Source organism: Molossus molossus, unplaced genomic scaffold (genome assembly GCF_014108415.1).
Source record: "Molossus molossus isolate mMolMol1 unplaced genomic scaffold, mMolMol1.p scaffold_m16_p_14, whole genome shotgun sequence".
NCBI classification, from domain to species: domain Eukaryota; kingdom Metazoa; phylum Chordata; class Mammalia; order Chiroptera; family Molossidae; genus Molossus; species Molossus molossus.
Window position 1 is genome coordinate 10,540,976 of NW_023425349.1, and position 22,111 is coordinate 10,563,086.

Genomic DNA, 22,111 nt, shown 5'->3' on the forward strand with positions numbered 1-22,111 from the left:
AGTTAAATGTAACTAATCCCCAGGAAATTGTCAGATCTGTGTTTGTTTTAAAAGTGATTATTTTCTGTTAATTGGTATTTTGCCCTAGATATTTGTTCATCTAACAGCAAGGCAAATGCATTTCTACATAATTTGGCCATGCTGACAGGGACAGTGTCTCATCTAGTTCAGAATCCTCAGCATGGTGTATGAGCACAGGGTAGGCACTCAAAACATTTTTTAAGTTAATTTATGCATTGTGGAAACACAGTGGCCATTATACACAGTGGTCTGACCGGCCTGGATGGGAGTCCCAGTTCCGTCACTAGCTATGTAGCCTTGGGCAAGTTATTTCACCTCTGAGACTGTTTCCTTATCTTTGAAATGTAGTGATGAGGGTGTAGGTATGTACACACACACATACACACACACTTACTCTAAAATAATACCTTACAACTGTTGGGATTCTTTTTTGAGGGAGGTGGGGGGGATCCTTACTCTTATTCTGTGTTAAATTTCATATCTACCTTTGGGATCTAAGACTGTGACAATCTGAGCATTATCTCTGAAAAATACCTTAAACTAAAAAAAAAAAAATTGCATTTTTTTTCCAACTCTATCCTTGATCACTCCTCATTCATGTCCTATCCCCACTGCCTTCTCCCTTTCTCTCCCTTTGCCTCAAAGAAAATTAATGAAGCCATATAGAAAGCTCCAAGATAGAAGTGACCTTGTGCATCTTTAATTGAGGACAGAATTTACTAAAAGTACGTCCAAAAACCCACCAGTGGTTTACTTTACAATCTGTGTCCTGGCTAGACTGGCTGTTGGCTGTATAATTTGTCTAGTTTTGTCTGGAGTCTGAGACTATTCAGCTGCTTCAGGGCAAAATCTTTTGGGGTGTCATTAAATGGGATTGATAATTGGCTTCTGATGAATATTCATTGTGACTAATGACTTTGGGCAAATTTTACACATACTATCTTTCTATTCTCCCATGGAGAGAGAGTTTGATAGGATCATTTTCCTCAACTTACACTTCAATTAAATATTCACAATACCCCTTTGTTGACTACAATCCAAATTGTATACTTTTATTACTTTTAGATTTTGTATTCTATAAGAAATGAGCATAGGCTTTTAGGATCCTTATTTTTAAAAATTGGGTTGGTTTTAGAGTTATTTTTCAAATAAGTGACCAATTTACAGGACATAACATATTATTTCTGATGAAGCATAGATACAGCATAACACTTTCCTTGTGGTCGACTTAGCCACTATTCCTAAGTAACCCTGCACGTTGTTTGTGCCATTTAGTATCTGGTAAAAGAGCTTAACAATTCCCTCTTTGTCTGTCTTCTTAATCAAATGGGTAAATGCATTTTACTCCAATTGCAGAGACTTGGCCCTCAGAAAACCCCCAATGAAAATGATGATCAAACACCTTAAAAAAATTTTTTTTGATAAGATGATTTCTATTAAAGATTTGATAGAGGTGAAGAAGTTAGCAGAAGAGCTTCTGTAGGTAGAGGGAACAGCCAGTGCAAGGTTCCTGCAGAGGAGGCCCGATTGGCATGTTCAATACAGCAACAGGGGCTGTGGAGACCGAAATCATTTCATTGTTTTGCAGTGTAATATTAGTAAATCATTTTTTGTGAGTATTCATCCATGTTTCCTGACTTCATAACCACTCAGCATTTTGGAGGTAGAGCTAACAGTGTTTCCTAATGCATTGGATGCAGGGTAAAAGCATATATATTCTTAGGCTCCAAGGGGCAGCTAGACAGAGGTAGGAATGACATCCTCATAGGAGACTTGAGAGCCTGATGAGCACGAGTGCCTGAACTTGAAGCCTGAACTCTTCAGCCCAGAGGTGAACTAAGGTAGCTCCTGTGGAGAGAGCTGAGAGTCTCCTTTAAATTTCAGGTTCCCCTCTAGCACATAAATCAAAGAAAATTTGGAGCCTGCAAGTTCTATGACATAAAGCACAGTCAAATTATTTTATCCAGAAAAATATTAAAAGTAAAAGTTTGTTTTTTATGAGGGGTAAGACATTTTAACATCTTTGCTTTCGGCTTGGTGGGTTTTTTTGTTTTTGTTTTTTATTTTTGAGGTTAAGGAGACATGAAAAGAACATTGTCTGAAGATAAGATCTTTGCCACTTTGTCACTTGAAAAAGAATTTAGACTCAAACTAATTTAAACTAAAAAACTAGTAATCAAGTTCTGTTTCAACCAGGAACGTTCTGTTGAATAACTTTTTCAAACAGAATCACAAATGAATTTATGTGATGATACCTTACATTTGTATGGCACCTTATAGATTTTAAAGTGCTTTTATTTATTTGATGTGTTGTACAGTTATAGAGTGGGCATATCATTGAATGAATGGATGAATGAATCCATTGACTTAATTTTCCAAGAAGTGGCATATTTTATGTCTAAGCTTGCTGTTAATTGTTTGGGAATTTGAGTCATATACCCTACTCTGTGAGACTCATGAAAATATTGGTCTGGTCCAATACTGTTAAAAGCCAAGCCACTATCTTTATATTATGACTATCTTCTAAGTAGAACTATTTTTTATTCAAGAAAGATTGTATTAGCTAGCACTTATATATGCTATACCACCAAGAACATGGAGAGGAAAAGAAAGACAGGTCTTTCTGTACTTTATAATGAGAGGACAAACACAGACAGTTATAGCCCCATTGATAATGGGGTGTTCGCCCCAGAGAGCCATGCAAGGGAGGCAGCCCTGGTGCAGAGACCTGAGAAAGAGGAGTTTGCTCTGGGCACAAATCCGGCTAGTCTAGGGGACATGTGGAGAGCGAGGGAGAAGGAAGAGGAGTACATAGCTCCTAAGTCTTTGAATGCTGTACTCCAAGGATAAACTTGGAGGAGGCAGTAGAGACTGTGGTCGAGGTGCTGCTCTATGGGAGACTGGGGACTGGTGGAGACGTGCCTGTTCAGGAGTGCCCCCAGGGACTTCTGAGGAGGACGTTACATGACCAGACCTGCACTTGAGTAAGAGTACTTTGGCAGCTCAAGGATGGGCAGAAGGAGCTGGGGCCCAAGGCCAGTGTCACCCCCAGCCTGACCTCAGGGTGGAGTCAGAGTAAAGTTGGTTCATTTTCCACTCATTCATCACCAGCAAAGATTTCTCATCTCTTCTAAACCTGAAGAGATGAGTCATGTATAATATGACAGACAACCTCCTTTATATGGAAACGTATTAAAATGGGCTGAGAGGGATGGATTAAACCAACAAGCCTTGGCAGTGTCACCGGGAACAGCTCTCGAGAGCTTGCTGGATAGGCTCCTATTCATGACATGTCCTTGATTTAAAGAACAGGGTCTGGAGGGAAAAGGGGTATGGGGAGTAGCAGCCCTGGATTTAATACACAGCTCACACTGTGAAACATCAGCAGAATATCCCATTTAAATCTGTTCATGTTACACTAACCTCTGGGATTCTTTTAACTGGGCCTTGGCACGTCACTCGTTCACCATGTCCATGTACTTCTGTCAGCAAAGAACAGTTAACAGCTTCCAAAAGAAGCAAAGTTCTCCTGGGAACAGGCTTCCCAGAAACCAAAGAAGCAAGACAGAGAGAAGCATGTGTAGTTGGCTTTTGTCACTTCATAGACGTATCTCCCAAGGTGTTGTTTTTTTCCTTCTTCACTATTGAATTTTGTAATGATTTTATTCCATTATATCCTCGTTTCTGAAATTTAATTATATCAAATACTGATTGTCTGGTGTGTCCAGCTCTTAAGAGAAAAAGGAATATGAAACAGGCATGTCGAAAGCATAAGGAGGGAAGGATTTGTCAGTTAACAGTGCTGGGCAATTGATTATGTGGAAAAAATTAATTCTCACCCTAGTCCTTAAACCCAAATTCATTTCAGATGGATTAAAGTTAAATGCTAGGGAAAGATTTGGGGGACTTTCTTAGTATAAAAGCAGTGGAAACCATCATGAAGCAAAAGATTTGTCCGTGTAAATACTTAAACCTTCTCTTCACCCAAAAAATTCAAAGAAAATTAAATAAGGATGAAGTATTTTTTCCAAAACAGGATTAGTAGTGCCCTTTGCATATCTACTGCTTGCTTGTAAGTCAATTTTTAAAAATACTAATACTCATTAGAAAAAGTGGCCTAAGAATAGGAAACAGACCATTTATCTAAAAAAATATAACCAGGAAACATATGACAAGATGTTCAGCCTTAGTCATGATCAGAGGAGTAAAAATAAAGTCAAGATAGACAGATTTTAGAGTGAACTCGACTGCACTTCTTAGTGCTGGTGAGATGGAAGGGGACAGGGTAGTATGTGTAGAGAGCCTCCATCCCTCATCTATTTAGTATCTGAATGCATTTGTTATGTTTATATTGTTATAGTTATTAAGTGCTCTAAAATATTTATAACTTTTGCCCCTGAATTCTATATCCAGAAACCAGATATAAAAATTATTGACCTGATCTCATTATATAACTTAATGGTAGAAGAGTGTGTTAAATACAGTATGGGAAATTTATTGAGTGGCATTAAAAGATATGTTTTCTAAGAATATTTAAAGATATGGGGGAATGCCAACAAATAATGTTAACTTGAAGAAAAAAGAGCATACTTGCAAAAAATGAAAAAAGAGCAAATGAGCACTGTAGTTACAATAATTTTATTAGAAAAGGAAATATAAGTGTATGTACTACCCCAAAATGTTAAATTGTTTTCAGATGGTGAAGACTTGTTTTCTTTTATCCCTTTTTCCATTTTCTAAATTTTCTACTGTCCTTGTGCATTAGCTTCATAATTGGGGGAAAAAATTGATTGTTTTTCGAAAAGCAGGCTCTTATTAAATTTGACTTAGGGTAATTGCGTTAATTTATTTTAAATACATTGAGAAGTATGTATTTAATTTTATTGCTGCACTCCAATAGGAGGGTGTCTCCGCACATTGATTGTGAGCTCTGAACCTCTGATTGCTTCTCTTGCAGCTGACGGCCTGCATCCACGGCTCTGCCGCCATGCTCTACCCCATGTTCTGGCAGCACGTGTACATCCCTGTCCTGCCGCCGCACCTGCTGGACTACTGCTGGTAAGGCCGCTGCTCAGCCTGCCTCTGCTTCCCTCCTCCAGGAACTGACAAGGAATGTTAGGTCTGTCACTCTAATACAGTTGGTGACTCTCAGTGAAAAATATTAACTTCAAAAATGACATGAGTTTTAGACCTCATGACTGCATGGCCCTTTTGTTTCCGAACAGCTTTCATAGATGTCATGGCATTCTTAAGAGTTCAAGTGAGTAGGTAATACTTTTCCCATTTCTCAGTTTGGGAAACCGAAGCATCAAGTAGTTGTGTGGTTTTTATTTTTTTTTTCCCCTAAGACAAACTGGAAAATGATGACAAGAACAATTGAGATCCCCAAGGGGTCCAAGTTTCAGCCATGTCCTGGCACCTTCTGTAAGACTTGCTCTCAACTGTGGCTCGGGAGCACGAGCCAGACTTCAACCCCTCTGACATTTTTGGTAGACGTTTCACTGTTCTGTGAACTGTATCTTAGTGGGAGGGAGGAGGCAGGCTTTGGAGTCAGCTCTGTCACCTTGGGCAAGTCACTTGACTTAGGACTTTATTTCTTCATCTGCAAAATGAGGTTCTATACATAATTATTTGAAGATGAAATGATACAACGGATGAAAAGACACCATGTAGAGAAGCTGGCTCATGGTGGGTGCTCAGGAGTGTTTCTGCAGGAGCCTTTCATCATCACTATCTGTCTTCTGATTTGGATTCATTTTCTTCTGAACAGTTTCTTTCTCAAGTGTGCTGTGGTTAAAGACATTGTCTCCAGACAGCTCAAGTCAGCAGAAGCTGATGGGGAGAACTATGCATGTGTAGAAGGCACCGTCTGCCAGAAATGGACAGCTTCCAGGAAAGGGACTCATTTGAGGGGTTACCATGGGTTCGTCATACTTTTTCCTGGGTTCTCTACTCTGTTTTGTAACCCTGCTACTGAAAAGGTTCACCAAGGCAGCCAAATTGCCTTGGAAGCTTAAAGGTGTTCCACGGTACTCCAGATTTGGATGTTGGGCTCACTCTCATCCCAAGAAGCCACAGGTACAACAAAGATGTATGTAGCTCAGGGCTGTCGGGTGAAACTCAGCGACCTTCTCCTTTGCCTAGCTCTAAGTGAATTGGCTCATCTCCCTACTGGGTATCTTCTTATCAAGGCAGCTCTTTTTATCCATGCCTTTCTCCCACCTCTTACAAGCTTAAGGGGCTGTTCCTCTGCTTAGACTGGGTGCTCCTTCTGAGCTTCTGAACCAGCTCTCAGTTCTTTCCACTGCCATGTAGCTCAAAGGAAAAGGCCCCTGTTTGCTAGCCAGTAGTAGTGGTGGTGTTTGAATGCAATATTGAGAGGCTGGGCAGATGCAGACAGGGGAAGAAGGAGGCCAGAGGAGCAGGGAAGAAGAGAGAACAAAATGTACACCCAAGGAAGGTGGAGGGGAGATGGTGAGAAAAATAGAAAAGTTAGAAAGGAGGCATATGTCTCCTAAGACAGGCTCACGCAGTGGCACCCAGTCTTCTTGCCACCACGCCCCATACAGCACCCTCACAGGCACATACCTTCACACAGACACACGGCCCCCATACTCACACAGACATAGGTCCCTTCCCCACAGGTACATGTCTCAGGGGCTGCCATACTGAGGGTGACTCATACCCCCTACACACCTCACCCAGACATGTGCTCTAAGGAGAAACCTTAGGTTTTTCCCTGGAAGAGACCCATCTGTGTGTCCTCGTGCTGTGGTTTAGAGAGGAACACCCAGAGGTTTTTGTGTGCAGGGTTGGTAGTATACAACTTTAGCTTTCTGTTATTTGGAAAGTTGTGGTTGCGAAATTGTTAGCTAGTTTAAACCAGCAGCTTACATTCCCAACACTGTGAAGAGGAAGATGCTCTGTCAGGAACATCAGTATCACAGAAGCTGCCAGTGTTGAATGTCTCCTATACCCCAGTCACTGGACCATCTCCTTTGCATCGGATATCTCTTTCAGTTCTTCCAGAAACTGTATAAGGCGGGTATTATTGGCTCCATTTCACAGACTGGTAAACTAAGGCCACAACATTTAGTAACTTGCCCCAATATAGGTATTATATACTGTATGATTCCATTTTTGTAAGAACAAACAAAATTGTGTGTGTGTATAACACAAAAATTAAATGTGTGTGCACATACACATACAAGGGCAGAAATCTAGAAGGAAATACACCAAAATGTTAACAGTGATTTGTGATGGGGATGAGGGAGAGGGATTCTGCATGATTTTTATTTTATTTTTTATATTTTCAGATATTTCAGTGAAGAAAGGTGATTTTTATAATTGAAAATGTTTACTTAAAATAAAAAAAATCAGTGTTAATTCTAGCCAGTTCCTTCCAGCTACCTTCTGGGTCCCCACATTCCTTTCTTATTTGCTTAGAGGATTTATTAGTTGTTTGATTTTTTTCCCCTGTGGAAGCTGATCTGAGATACTCTTTTCAATTCGATGTATAACTCTAGCACTGTCCAGAGCTGTGTCACCAGCCTGATCGGGAGCAATGATCCTGACAAGTCTAACTTGGAAGGAAAGGCTTGTCAAGAAAGCTGCTAAGCCCTGTCACCCCAAACTTCCACTCCAAAAAAAAAAAATCAAAGTTAAGGCTTGAATGTGTCTCAGCCCGAGTGAGTTTTGTGATTAGGTTCTATCTTGGAAGTTTCTGTTTGTGTGATAGTGTTTCTTTCCTGGCCCCTTATTTTCTAAAGAACTTTTTGACAGTTGACCAAAGGATGATTACAGGCCAGTGGGGATTGGTATCTGTTGATTAACTGCAAGATGTAAGAATGATAAAATAAAAGACCCCAAGAGAAAAAAGATCCTCCATTCAAGGCTTGATTTGATCACCTTCAGCCTGCTACAAATGCTTTGGTCAGAAACTACAAATGTCATGAAATTTGAGTCAATGCTAATAACTTGATTCTATTGTGCTCAATGACTTTCACCACATTGAGTTTAATCCTTGGTAGTAAGAGCCAGCAGGGATAACTAGCATTTTAAGTAAAGTGCTAGGAGCCTGAAACATGTAAATTTGAAGGAGGTTTGTTCCTCTGCAGATGATTTAAATGTTAAGTATGTCCCCATGCAGGGGATACACGAAATGGAATCTGAAAACTATTATCTCCTGTAGAAATGAACTCTCAATTTACTCACTGCACAGGAAGGGCAGATTCTAGTCATTTTCACTGCCAGCAGGTGCCCTTTCTATGCATAATAGACTTCGCAAGTGTAATTAACACATGAGGACCACTGCTGCCAGTTTTTCTTCAGGTACATGCTGCTAGGAGTTTTCAGGACAACAGTGTAGTGTAGGCTGCAAGAGCTTTTTACAGTGCACTTGAAGATGAGGTGTTCATTGACTTTAGGACAAAGACATGTTAAATGGGGCTGAGCCCAACCCTGCTGTTGGTATCATAGGTCATGGTCCTTGAGCTCCGAGACCCCAAGAGCTGTCATGCAGTCCTTGGTAGAACAGAGGCCAGTAGAGCAAAGCTCTAGGATGCAGTGAATAACTGGAAAGTATGATGCTGAAAACCCTAGTTATATGGAGGACTCTAATTGCACATTCACAAATACAACAACCGATTATCTGAGTTAACGTTAATTAGAGCTATAATCATGGATTTTAATGATCTGAATAAATTGGTTTAGCACAAATGGTCTGCCCTAAATATATCCCAACTTAATTTTTTTAAGTTCCTTCCCATTTTATCATTATTATTATTATTGTTACAGGTGTTTCTCCTTTTTTACCCCATTGACACCCTCCTCCCCATCCCCCCAACCACGTCCCCAGCTTTGTTGTCCATGTCCATCGGTTATGCGTACATACATATAATTTCTGTGGTTCATCTCTTCCCTCCCCGCTTCAACCCCTCTTCTGAGGGTTGTCAGTCTGTACCCTACTTCCACGTCTCTGGGTCTACCCTATTCCTCAGACTGTTACGTTCACTATATTCCACAAATAAGTGAGATTATGTGGTATTAGTCTTTTTCTGCTTGGCGTGTTTCGCTTAGATTAGTACTTTCCAGGTCCCTCCATGTCATCTCAAAGGATAAGAGATCTTTCTTTCTTACAGCTGCATAGTACTCCATTGTGTATATGTACCACAGCTTTCTTATCCATTCATCTACTGATGGACACTTTGGCTGTTTCCAGATCATAGCTATTGTAATTAATGCTGCTATGAACATGGGGGTACATACATTCTTTCTGATAGGTGTTTCAGGCTTCTTCAGGTATATTCCTAGAAGTGGATCACTGGATCAAATGGCAGTTCAATTTTTAATTTTTTGAGGTAACATCGAAGTGTTTTCCATAGTGGCTGCACCAGTCTGCATTCCTACCAGCAGTGCACTAGAGTCCCCTTTTCTCCACACCCTCGCCAACACTTGTTGTTTGAGGATTTGTTGATGGTGGCCATTCTGACAGGTGTGAGATGATACCTCATTGTTGTTTTAATTTTCATCTCTCTGATGATTAGTGATGTTAAGCATTTCTTCATATGTCTCTTGGCCATTTGTATGTCCTGTTTAGAGAGGTGTCTATTTAAGTCCTCTGCCCATTTTTTAATTGGGTTCTTTGTCTTCCCTTTGTTGAGTTGTATGAGTACTCTATATATTTTGGAAATTAACCCTTTATCTGATGTATCATTGGCAACGATGCTCTCCCATACAGTGGGTTGCCTTTCCATTTTGATGGTTGTTTCTTTTGCTGTGCAGAAGCTTTTCAGTTTGATATAGTCCCATGTGTTCATTTTTGCCTTGTTTCTGTTGCCTTAGGTGATGTGTCAGTGAAAATTCTGCCGCGCATGATGTCCGAAATTTTGGTACCTACATTTTCTTCCAAGATTTTTATGGATTCATGGGTCACATTTAACTCTTTAATCCATTTTGAGTTTATTTTTGTGTATGGTGTAAGTTGATGGTTTGGTTTCATTTTTTTTGCATGTAGCTGTCCAATTTTCCCAACACCATTTATTAAAGAGGCTGTCTTTACTCCATTGTATGCTCTTGCCACCTTTGTCAAATATTAATTGAGCATAATGTCTTGGGTCCATTTCTGGGTTCTCTGTTTTGTTCCACTGACCTGTATGCCTGTTCTTGAGCCAGTACCAGGCTGTTTTGATTACAGTAGCTTTGTAATATAACCTGATATCTGGTATTGTGGTCCCACCTGTTTTGTCCTTCTTTTTCAAGATTGCTGTGACTATTCGGGGTCTTTTTTGGTTCCATATGAACTTTTGAAGTATTTGTTCTAGTTCTGTGAAATATGTCATTGGTATTTTGATGGGGATTGCATTGAATTTATAGATTGCTTTGGGTAATATGGACATTTTAATGATGTTAATTCTTCCAATCCATGAACAAGGTATGTGCTTCCACTTTTTTATATCTTCTTCTATTTCTTTTTTCAATGTCTTGTAGTTTTCTGCAAATAGGTCTTTTACTTCTTTGGCTAAGTTTATTCCTAGGTATCTTAATTTTTTTGCTGCGATGGTAAATGGGATTGTTTTTTCAGTTTCTCTTTCTGTGAGTTCATCATTGGTGTATAAGAATGCTGTCTATTTCTTGATGTTAATTTTGTATCCTGCTACTTTGCCAAATTCATTTATTAAGTCTAGTAGATTTTTGATGTAGTCTTTAGGGTTTTCTATGTATAATATCATGTCATCTGCAAATAATGACAGTTTTACTTCCTCCTTTCCAATTTGGATCCCTTTTATTTTTTCTTCATGTCTGATTGCTGTGGCTAAGACTTCCAGTACTATGTTAAATAAGAGTCGTGAAAGTGGGCATCCTGTCTTGTTCCTGTTCTTAAGGGAAATGCTTTTAGTTTCTGCCCATTGAGTATGATGTTGGCTGTAGGTCTTTCATATGTGGCTTTTATTATGTTGAGATGTGATCCCTCTATTCCCACATTACTGAGTGTTTTTATCAGAAATGGATGCTGGATTTTGTCAAATGCTTTTTCAGCATCTATTGATATGATCATGTGGTTTTTATTCTTCATTTTATTTATGTGGTGTATCACATTTATGGATTTGCGAATATTGTACCAGCCTTGCATCCCTGGGATGAATCCCACTTGATCATGCTGAATAATTTTTTTGATGTATTGCTGGATCCGATTTGCCAGTATTTTGGTCAGGATTTTGGCGTCTATGTTCATTAGGGATATTGGCCTGTAGTTTTCTTTCTTTGTAGTGGCTTTTTCTGGTTTTGGAATTAGAATTGTGCTGGCCTCATAAAACAGATTTGGAAGTCTTCCTTCTTCTTGAATTTTTTTAAATAGTTTGAGGAGAACGGCTGTTAGTTCTTTTTTGAATGTTCGGTGAAACTCCCCCAGGAAGCCATCCGGGCCTGGGCTTTTGTTTGCTGGGGGAGTCTGATTACGTCTTCAATTTTCTTAGTTGTTATTGGTTTGTTCAAGTTTTCTAGCTCTTCCCGGTCCAGTTTTGGGAGACTATGTGTTTCTAGAAATTTGTCAATTTCACTTAGGTTGTCGAATTTGTTGCCATATAATTGTTCACAGTAGTTGTTAACGATCTTTTGTATTTCTGTGGTGTCAGTTGTTACTTCTCCTCTTTCACTTCTGATTTTGTGTATTTGGGTTCTCTCTCTTTGTTTCTTGGTGAGTCTAGCTAGGGGTCCATCCATCTTGTTTATCTTTTGGAAAAACCAGCTCTTTGTTTCATTGATCCTTCACATTGTTTTTTTTGGTCTCTATGTCATTTATTTCTGCTCTGATCTTTACTATTTCCTTTCTTCTATTTGCTCTAGGGTTTTCTTTTTGTTTGCTTTCTAGTTCTTTAAGTTGTGAGGTTAGATAGTATATTAGAAATTTTTCTTGTTTCTTGAGGTAGGCCTGTAGTGCTATGAACTTCCCTCTCAGAACTGCTTTTGCTGCATCCCATAGATTTTGTGTTGTGTTGATTTTCATTGGTTTCCAAGAAGTTTTTAATTTCTTCCTTGATCTCCTTGGTAACCCATTCATTGTTTAATAACATGCTATTTAGCCTCCATGTGTTCCAATGTCTTTGTATGTTTGTTGCAATTAATTTCTAGTTTCATGCCATTGTGATCTAAGAAGATGCTTGATATGATTTCAATCATCTTGAACTTGCAGAGACTTAGTTTGTGTCCTAACATGTGGTCTATCTTTGAGAATGTCCCATGTGCACTTGAGAAGAATGTGAATTCTGTAGTTTTGGGGTGTAATTCTCTGTAGATATCTATTAAATTCATTTGGTCTAATGCTTCATGTAGAGTCTCTATTTCCTTGCTAATTTTTTGTCTAGAGGATCTATCCAGTGATGTGAGCAGGGTTTTGAAGTCCCCTGCTATGATTGTATTACTGTCGATTTCTCCTTTGAGGTCCTCCAGAAGATTTTTAATAAATGTTGGTGCTCCTATATTGGGTGCATATATGTTTATTAAGGTTATATCTTCCTGTTGGATAGATCCTTTCAATATTATGTAGTGGCCTTCTTTGTTTCTAGTTATGGCCTTCATTCTGAAATCTATTTTATCAGATATAAGTATTGCTATCCGAGCTTTTATTTCCTTTCTGTTTGCTTGGAAGATTTTTTTCCATCCCTTCACTTTCAACCTATGTGAGTCTTTTGTTGTGAGATGGGTCTCTTGTAAATAACATATAGATGAGTCATGCTTTCTTATCCAATCAGCTACTTTGTGTCTTTTTATCAGAGCATTCAATCCATTTACATTTAAGGTGATTATTGATATGTACTTATTTGTTGCCATTTTTGTTTAGTTTGGTTATATTTTTCTTCCTATTTTTTCTACTAATTACAGCAGTCCTTTAAACATTTCTTGCAGTGCTGGTTTGATGCTAATGTATTCCCTTAGTCTTTTTCTGTCTGGGAAGCTCTTTATTTGACGTTCTATTTTGAATGATAGCCTTGCTGGGTAGAGTAGTCTTGGATTCAGATCCTTGTTTTTTATGACCTTGATTACTTCATGCCATTCCCTTCTGGCCTGTAGTGTTTCTGTTGAGAAGTCAGCTGATAGCCTTATGAGGGTTCCTTTGTAGGTAACCTGTTGCTTATCTCTTGCTGCTTTTAGGATTCTCTCTTCGTCTCTAATTTTTGGCATTTTAATTACTACATATCTTGGTGTGGGCTTGTCTGGGTTCTTCTTACTTGAGGCGCTCTGTGCTTTTTGAACTTGAATGCCTTCTTCCTTCACCAAATTAGGGAAGTTTTCTGTCACTATTTCTTCAAATATATTTTCTAACCCTTGCTCATTTTCTTTTTTGGGGGGGACTCCTCTGATGCAAATAGTATTACCTTTTCAGTTGTCCCACAGTTCTCTTAAGCTGTCTTCCTGTTTGTTTTTAATTTTCACCCAAGGACATTTTTCCATTTTTTGTTCAGATAGAGTGGGAAGGAGAGAGAGATAGAGTGGGAAGGAGAGAGAGAGTGAGAGAAACATCGACGTGAAAGGGTCACATCATGTGGCTGCCTCCCACATGGCCCAACCAGGGCCGGGGACAAACTGCAGCCGAGGTACGTGCCCTTAATTGGAACCAAACCCGGGTCTCTCTGGACCACAGGCCGATGCTGTAACTGCTGAGCCAAACCGGCCAGGGCTGTCTTCATGTTTTTTAATTGTTTTTTCCTTTTAGTTTTCTGATTGGTTGATTTTTTTTCTACCCTGTCTTCTAATTCACTGATCCGGGCCTCATCTTCCTCCTCTACTCTGCTGTTTAGACCTTCCAATGTATTCTTTATTTCTGATATGTCATTCTTCATTTCTTCTTGGTGGTTTTTAATTTCTAATTGGTTGATTTTCAACATTTCTATGTCTTTACTCATGGTGTTGATGTCCTTACTCATGCTGTTGAGCTTCCTCAAGATTATGGCTCTGAATTCTAGCTCTGTTAACTTGCTTAACTGCTTCTCATTTATCTCATCTTTGGTAGAGGTCTCTTGTTCTTTCATTTGGCATTTGTTTCTTTGTTTCACCATTTTGGCTATCTCAGTGGGCTTTGGAGCCTGCCAAATTTTCCCTGTTGTTGGTGGTGTTCTGCTGTTTGTGGCCTTTTCTCCTGGATTTGGATGAACAAGGGAGGACCCATGTTAAACACCACTGTCAAGTCTTACTTTCCTGGTTAGAGTTGCTAGCCCAGGAATGGTTCAGTTATCTTCTAGCTTTTTGCCTGAAGAGCCTTGGGTTCTCAGTTGAATGAAAACTCCCTCAGGTGTTCAGTATAAGGTGATTTCCTGAGGGTGGGGCAGATGCTGGTTGTTAATGAGACTCAATTTGCATTTTAATGGCCCACCTGGGTGGGGTTGAATCTCCAAGGGAGGGGCCACTGACTCTCCCCAGAGCTCTGGGAATGAGTAAGATGGCCACCGTCCTGCATGGCTGCAACTCAGCCAAAGCTCTGAGCCCCCTCCAAATCCCGAGTGTCCTCACACAGTTCCATTTCAGTCCAGTCCGCCCTCCCTCTGCTGGAGCCAAAGGTGAGTGACTGTGGCTATTTCAGCATCTGTCCCGGCTCTGGGCTGTGGAGCCACTTGGGAGTTTAACCTGAGGGCGCTGCTCACAGCTAAGACTGCTGCTGTCTGTGGGCTCCCAGCCCCCGTCTCGCACCTCTGCAATCCTATTAGGATCGAGTCAGTGTCCCTGGTTATACGGTCCTTGCAAGCTGCTTTTCTATTGCTTTTTCCTGACGATTTGTCTTTATTTTAGTTGTAATTCCAGTTTGGTCCTGGGAGATGGTCTGTGTAGCTTCTATTCACTCTGCCCCCATTTTGGAATTCTCTCCCTTCCCATTTTTGAAGAGGGTGGTAGAGAAGGTGCCTGGGCTTTGGGTTCAGACAGACCTAGTTCACATCTCAGTTTCATCTATTACTAGCTGTGTAACCATTAAACATCTATTTTACCCCTCTGATCGGTAAGTTCTTTTTCCATAAAATGGGTTTAATTTACCTTCTTTGAAGGGTGACTTTAGGAATTAGAGATATTGGTCATCAAGTGACACATAGGAGCCATTTAGTACATGGTGGTTGCTCTCATCATGGTTATTATTATAAACATGGGACATGGATTTTGGTCTCCAGAAGGATTTAACTCACATCAAACATTATTCTTACTTCTGTAGTCTGTGAGCTCAGGGAAAAAGTTTATAATTCGTCTTTTCTTTTTACCCCTCAGATTGTTTTTATTTTGATTTTTTTTTATTTAACTTGAGTTATTGTATGGTTGTTTTCATTTGCAGCTGTGGCATAAGAATGAAAAGAAAAGAAACAAAAGCAGATGGCAGAGAAAACGAAAGGAGTAAGACATTTCCAGCCCTTATGAATATTTAAAAACATGTGCTGCTGGTTCCTTTCTCTTAACTTTGAAAGTGAAAATGAGAATGTTCCCTACCTTGGCTGATGGCAGCCCTGACCTTGGCCATTTCTGGGACAGAAGGATTAACTTGCTGATGAGAATCAGCATTCCTTCTCATTAAAATAATCACCATTTATTGAGTCCAGTATGTGTGTCAAGCTCTTCGTAAACATTCTTGCAAATCTTCAAAATCAAGGTATAAAGCAACTATTTTTACATTCAGAGAGGTTTAGTGGCATACCCACTGTCACACAGCCAAGAAATGGTACCGCCTGCACTTGCAATCCAAGGCCACCTGATAGTAAAGCTTTTCTGACTAACGCTCCAAAGTGTTAGAGAAGAAGCAATGTACCTATCAACAACATTTTGTGAAAAAAATTCTTCTTGGAGGCTTCTTGATGACTTGCTAATTGTAAACTTATGTTATCGTTGATTAATTATTCATTCATTCAGCAAATATTTATAGAGCACTTACTATGTACCAGGCACTATGCTAATTAAATGTTGCAAATAAAAGGTCCCAGTAGAAGCCATATGGTATTTCCCATGTAAATTCTTTTTTCTCCCTTATTTATTCAGAAGCAGTCCTAAATAAGGACCATGAGTCAGTCCCTAAATTGAATTGTATATTTGGGTTGTTTGGGACACTTGTTCATACACCTTTGTGATCAAATATTTCCACATCAGATCAGAACAAGTTCATGTGATCCCCTAAAGAATAGCCAGGTCGAGACAAGTTAGCAGCTAACTCTGATGCTTGCTGAGGTCTTGGTTGAACCAAAAAGTTAAATCAGATATGCACAATTAAGGTTGGGATTTTGCATTTGTCTTTGTAAGATGTGTTGCATTTCCTAACATTTATTTCCAGGTGACTCTGGAAGCCATTCTTCTACTCAGAGTGGGCATACTTATGTTCTCTGAGAGAGACACTGGCTCTAGGTTCTTTATCTGTAATGCAGGTAGAGTTCTGAACCAATCCCTATGCTCCAGCATGTATTTCATCTAGGTTTTTAGCAAACAGTCTGAAATATGCCTCACCTCAGGGTGCACAGTCCACATGAGTGGTGGGAATCAGTCTAGACACCATTATAAAGTGACATCTGGATGATCAGAGCTGGCTCCACTCCGATCTTGATCTTCATCTTCATTGATGCCTTGAAATTTTGCATAGGGAATAAATTGATGCTAAAGTAAGTGGGATTGTTGATATTCTTGGTGGCAGAAATAGAACTCAGTGAAGTGTGGTGTGGTGGAAACAAACTGGCTTTGGTTTTACTAGCTTTGAGGTCACTGGACCTATCTGAGCCTCCTTTCTCTTCTGTCAAGCTTGAATAGTGATGAGTATTGATGCAAAACAGGTGCTCCATACATAGTAGGTACTATTTTTGTTATTAATTACTATGTATGTATTTATAGTCAATATGTATTACTGTTTGTGTGTGTGTGAGAGAGAGAGAGAGAGAGAGAGAGAGACCCTGCAAAATCCAGTTGAAATTCACAATACTGAGGTAGAATGGAAGTAGATTAGGTATACAGGAGTGGTTGACATTCTCTTATCTATACCAAATGCTGGGTTATGTAGGTTTTGTTAAAGACTGAATTCCAATAAGTAGGCAAATAATTGTGTGTCATTACCATTTTGCAGCAAGTACTTATGAGTGCCTACTATATGTCCCTGGCAGTGGGCATAGGAAGGTAGCGCTTATAGATGGTCCTAGATTTGAAAAAATGCTACTTCATATAAGAACACAAGTGTCCAGGCAAGAATGGGAGAACAAAGGTTTTGTTTTTGTTTGTAAGTAAAGAAGCAGCAAGGGATCAAGACAGGCCCAATGCTCAGGGATGGAAGTGTTGCAACAAGGAACTCATCCAAAAGAGGCAGGAGAGGAGAAGGACTCGGAGTTGGATTTCAGACAGAAGAAGGAACATTGGGTGTGTGATGGCCCTGGTGGTTAGGAAGTGCACAAATAATGTGTGTTGATTGGACAAAGGGGAATTATAGATTTCTAGATAAATTCCTTAGTGAGATTTGGTTGAACTTGACCCTGAGGATGGAACAGAAAGTCTGAATAATAGAAAAGAGTTCAGGCTTGGAAATCAAAGTTCTGGGTCTGAATACTGGCTCTGGTCCTACTGAATCTTTGTCTTTGTGTGAATCACATAATGTCTCTGACCCTCAGTTTCCTCTTCCACAAGAATACAGCTGAAAGCACAGTTCTCCATAAAGAGCCTGGCATCAAATAGGCAGCTAAAAGGAAGCTGTTAGATGATGATGATCACTGGGCCCTACATTGTGACACCCCTTCATTTCCTTCAGCGGAGCCCTGAGCTGAGTGCCCAGAGCCTTCGCAGGAAGCATTGGACAGTTTTCCAGTAAACTGTCTTTCTGTTGGGAAAATAGGAGAGAGAGGAGACTAGGCTACTTGCATTTTCTGTACTATAGATTCAATACAAATCTCTATCTATCTATATTATAGATTCTATAGGAAAACTGTCTTTTCAAGTTCTCCATTTGATTTTTTAAAATATACTTTTATTGATTTTTTTTTAGGGAGAGAGAGAAACATCAATGTGAAAGAGAAACATAGATCGGCTGCCTCCTGCATGCCCCCTGGTGGGGATCAAGCCGCAACCTGGGTATGTGCCCAGACCAGGAATCAAACCAGAACCTCTCAGTCCATGGGATGATACTCAATCTACTAATCCACACCAGCTGAGCTGATATTTAAATGGAAATGTAATTGATGTACCATAGAATTCACCCTTTCAAAAGTATATAATGCTGTGGTTTTTAATATATTCACAAGATTGTACACCATCCCTAATATCCAATTCCAGATCCATTAGATTTTTTTTCTTTAATCCTCACCAGAAGATATTTTTCCATTTATCGTCAGGTAGAGTGGGAGGAAGGGGGTGGGTGGGGGGGGGATGTGAGAGAGACACATCGATTGGTTGCCTCCTGAAGGACCCTGACCAGGGCCAGAACTAAAGCTCAACTGAAGTACATGCCCTTGACCAGAATCGAACCTGTGGCCCTGTGGTCTGCAGGCCAGTGCGCTAACCGCTGAGCAAAACTGTCCAGGGTTCCATTAGATTTTTAATACATTCTTTGTTGTTGTTGTTAACAAGGTAATTTATCCTTTTTTTAATCACATTTTTTAACCTTCCAAAAATAATATAGAGCAAAAAGCAAATGTTCTATAAAACCGAGTAGTCTGTGTAGATGGTTGGAGTCAGGCCCTTTGCCTGGTCCCCCCGGGGAGCCCCTGACAGCACAGATGCTGGGAGTCTCTCCTCCAGCCTCAGGAGTGATATTCCCGCAGTGGTGCTGAGACCAGCAGGGTAAAGGACTATTCCAGCTGGGGAAGGTAGTTGTCACTCGCCCACTCTGAGGGCTGCCTACCCATCCCATGGCCCTTCAGCTCCTCTGCTGCATCTGAGAGGCTAGACATTCCCTGCCAGCCCGCCCTCCCAGGCCCCTCCTGCTGCCCAATGAGGGACAGAGCAGCAGCGTGCCTCTCCAGGCCAGTTTTTGACTAGCCTCCATGGGACAGAGCTGGCTCTGATCTCTGCTTACATGACCATACCTGGGCCTGGTTTTCCATTTCTTGGGACACATTCTGTACATAATCCCTCACTCCTCCCTGACCCAGAGCCTGTCTTGAATCCAATACTTAGAAAACTCTGGGGGGAGGGGGGAATTAGTGGGGAGAAAAGGAGAAACATCTGAAACAAAAATAAATAAATTAATTAAATAAAAAAAGAAAGAAAGAAAACTCTGAAACTTCTAAGGCACAGCATCATGGTTTCAGCAGCAAACATATTCTAGATATGTTCGTGGTCACCAATAGAGCAGAGCCCATAGCCCATGTAGTGCCATCATCACAAGCTGCAGCAGTGGAGGGCTTGTATGGTGTGTCCCTGCCTCTCTGAGTTTGGGCACCAGGGGTGAATACAGGAAGCATGAGCACAGGGCTAGGCTCAGAGTCACCTCTCAACTGTGGGCTTGTCTCCCCTTGCACAGAGGACAGACTAAGAGGCTGAGAAGGAGACAGGATGCTGTGCACCTGGGCCTGTGGCAGATCTTAGTCCTAAAGAAAGTCTTCTCCTCTTATTACTGAGTTGCATTTTCAACTTCTACATTTTTGGTTTTCTTCTTCCTCTTTATTTATTTTTCCATAGATCTCTTTCTCTTTTTTTCTCCTCATTTTTTTTGTACCTCATTCATTCCTGCATTTGCATGAGGGTCTCATGGGCTGCTGGTGGCTGATAACCTGAGACTTCCCTTTTGCAGCTGGCGCTTGCTGTTATGGTTCTCATTGAACTCTCCGGGGCACTCAAGAGCCCTGTCTCCTGACCTTTCCTCTGTGATTAACTTCTGCTCCAGTGGTCTTAGGGAGCCCTTCCTGATGTTTTCCAAGTCTGTCTCCTTCCGGTAGACCAAAGAGGCACAGAAGGGTGGACTGCTCCAGGCTTTGATGTTGACCTTACAGGTTTTCTTCCAGGCATTATCTTTGTAACTCAGATGTTCATTCGGTTGAGTTCCATGTCTTGGAGGTCTAGAAGGCATCTCTCCCAACCCCAGAGTTACTACTCCACAAAGCCACAGGGCCACACTCAGAAGGGCATTGTCCTCCCTTCTTCCCCTTCACCCATCAGCTCCAGTGATATACACACGTCTCGAATTAGTAAACCATCTCCGGTGCCTGACTCCACACACACTGAGAGTCTCCACTGTGGTGAGCTCTGTATTTTGGCTGCCAAAGTTGCAGGTGGAAACTAGGCAGTATCTGCCTCTTCTCCCAGTCTAGATTGCTCCTATCCTTTCAGGGATCCTCGTCCTCTGCTGTGGATCATAAGTCAGGGAGGGCTGGTTGGAAACCAGGCAAAAAGTTAAATACTGTTTCCCCAAAGAAAACCTTGATTAATTCATAGCATTCACACTCCTACTTTTCAAGCTGTATTTTCTGCCTCTCACCAGCTGTGACCTTTGGCGAGTCACTTAACCTCTTTGAGCCATAGGTTCCTCTGTAAATTATGGAGATCAAGCCTTCAGGACTGCAGCAAGGATGAAATGAGGTGTTCACAGCACCTATAAGTGTCCCTGCAGCAGCTACACACATACAGTAATATACGTGTTTAATGTCTGCTGTTAACGATAAAATAGACAGGGACCAGAACTCTTTTTTCTTCTCTGTCCTCAGCCCACATGGTCCCTGACACACAGTTCTATCTGTGGACTGGCCAGCATATAGAAAACACTGAGCACATAATAAATGCATTGTGAGATGTTGATTTTCCCTTTCCTCTCCCCATTGCTTTTTAAAAATTCAAGCGCCCCAGTGACTGTTTTTCTCTTTGGACACCATGAATCACATTATGATCCCATTTCCCTCTTCAGCTTGGCAGCTGGAGTGCTCAGAGAGATTTGTGGGATCCCAGCAGGGGTGCAGACCCCCACAGCACATGGCTGAAGGACTAACCTCACCCCAGCTTGCATTTTTTCCTTTGGCTTTATTTCTTTTCCTACTTCTAGTGCTGTGTTGAACATATTCATATAAACTGCCTTCAAACCTGTTTAGAACAAAAAAAGAGTATTGATTAAGTCATTGAAGCTAATAAGGCAAATGTAGCTTTCTTCTGGCTAAGAAGTATCCACTTGCTATTTTATTTTTCAGGTATAAATATCAAATAACATTTTTATTTTTCTTAAGTGTAACATAATGGTTAAGAGAAGTTAGTATTTAGCAAGAACAATATAAGACACTTTGAAGTAGAAGGATTTGGGCTGAAATCACCATCACTGTAACCACACGCAAGTTTCCGAGAACCCTTTTTATTTATTTTTTATTTTTTTAGATATGTATTTTTTTATTTAATTAATTTAGTTTTGTTACAGATGTTTCTTTTTTTTCTCCCATTGACACTCTCCTCCCGTTCCCATCTCCCACCCCCAGCATTGTTGTCTGTGTCCATTGGTTATACTTATATGCATAAGTTCTTTGGTTTATCTCTTCCCTCCCTCCACCCCCGACTCCTCCTCTGAATTTTGTCAGTCTGAACCCTACTTCTGTGTCTCTGCGTCTGTTTTGTTCATCACTTTATTTTTTTCATTATATTCCACAAATAAGTGAGATCATGTGATACTTGTCTTTCTCTGACTGGCTTATTTCGCTTAGCATAATACTCTCCAGGTCACTAATCATCAGAGTGATGCAAATTAAAACAACTATGAGGTGTCACCTCACACCTGCCAGAATGGCTGCCATCCACAAATCATCAAACAAGTTCTGGGAAGGGTGTGGAGAAAAGGGGACTCTAGTACACTGCTGGTGGGAATGCAGACTGGTACAGCCACTAAGGAAAACAATATGGTGTTTCCTTAAAAAATTAAAAATGGAACTGCCATTTGACCCAGTGATTCCACTTCTAGGAATATACCCGAAGAAGCCTGAAACACCAATCAGAAAGAATATATGTACCCCTATGTTCATAGCAGCACTATTTACAATCGCTAAGATCTGGAAACAGCCCAACTGCCCATCAGTAGATGAGTGGATAAAAAAGCTGTGGTACGCCCTGGCCGGTTTGGCTCAGCGGTTATAGCATCAGCCTGCAGTCTAGAGAGACCCGGGTTCTGTTCCCGCTACGGGCACGTACC

General features: G+C 40.6%; 1 protein-coding gene across 6 annotated transcripts in view; it reads left to right on the forward strand.

Annotated features, from left to right (window-relative positions):
* Positions 1 to 22,111, forward strand: part of DENND1A (DENN domain containing 1A) — a 491,959-nt gene that overhangs the window by 262,992 nt on the left and 206,856 nt on the right. For all 6 annotated transcript variants that reach the window (XM_036261261.1, XM_036261264.1, XM_036261259.1 and 3 more), the window contains one exon: positions 4,979 to 5,079. In XM_036261261.1, the coding sequence (XP_036117154.1) occupies positions 4,979 to 5,079 (101 nt within the window). The remainder of the gene's footprint in view (positions 1 to 4,978; positions 5,080 to 22,111) is intronic.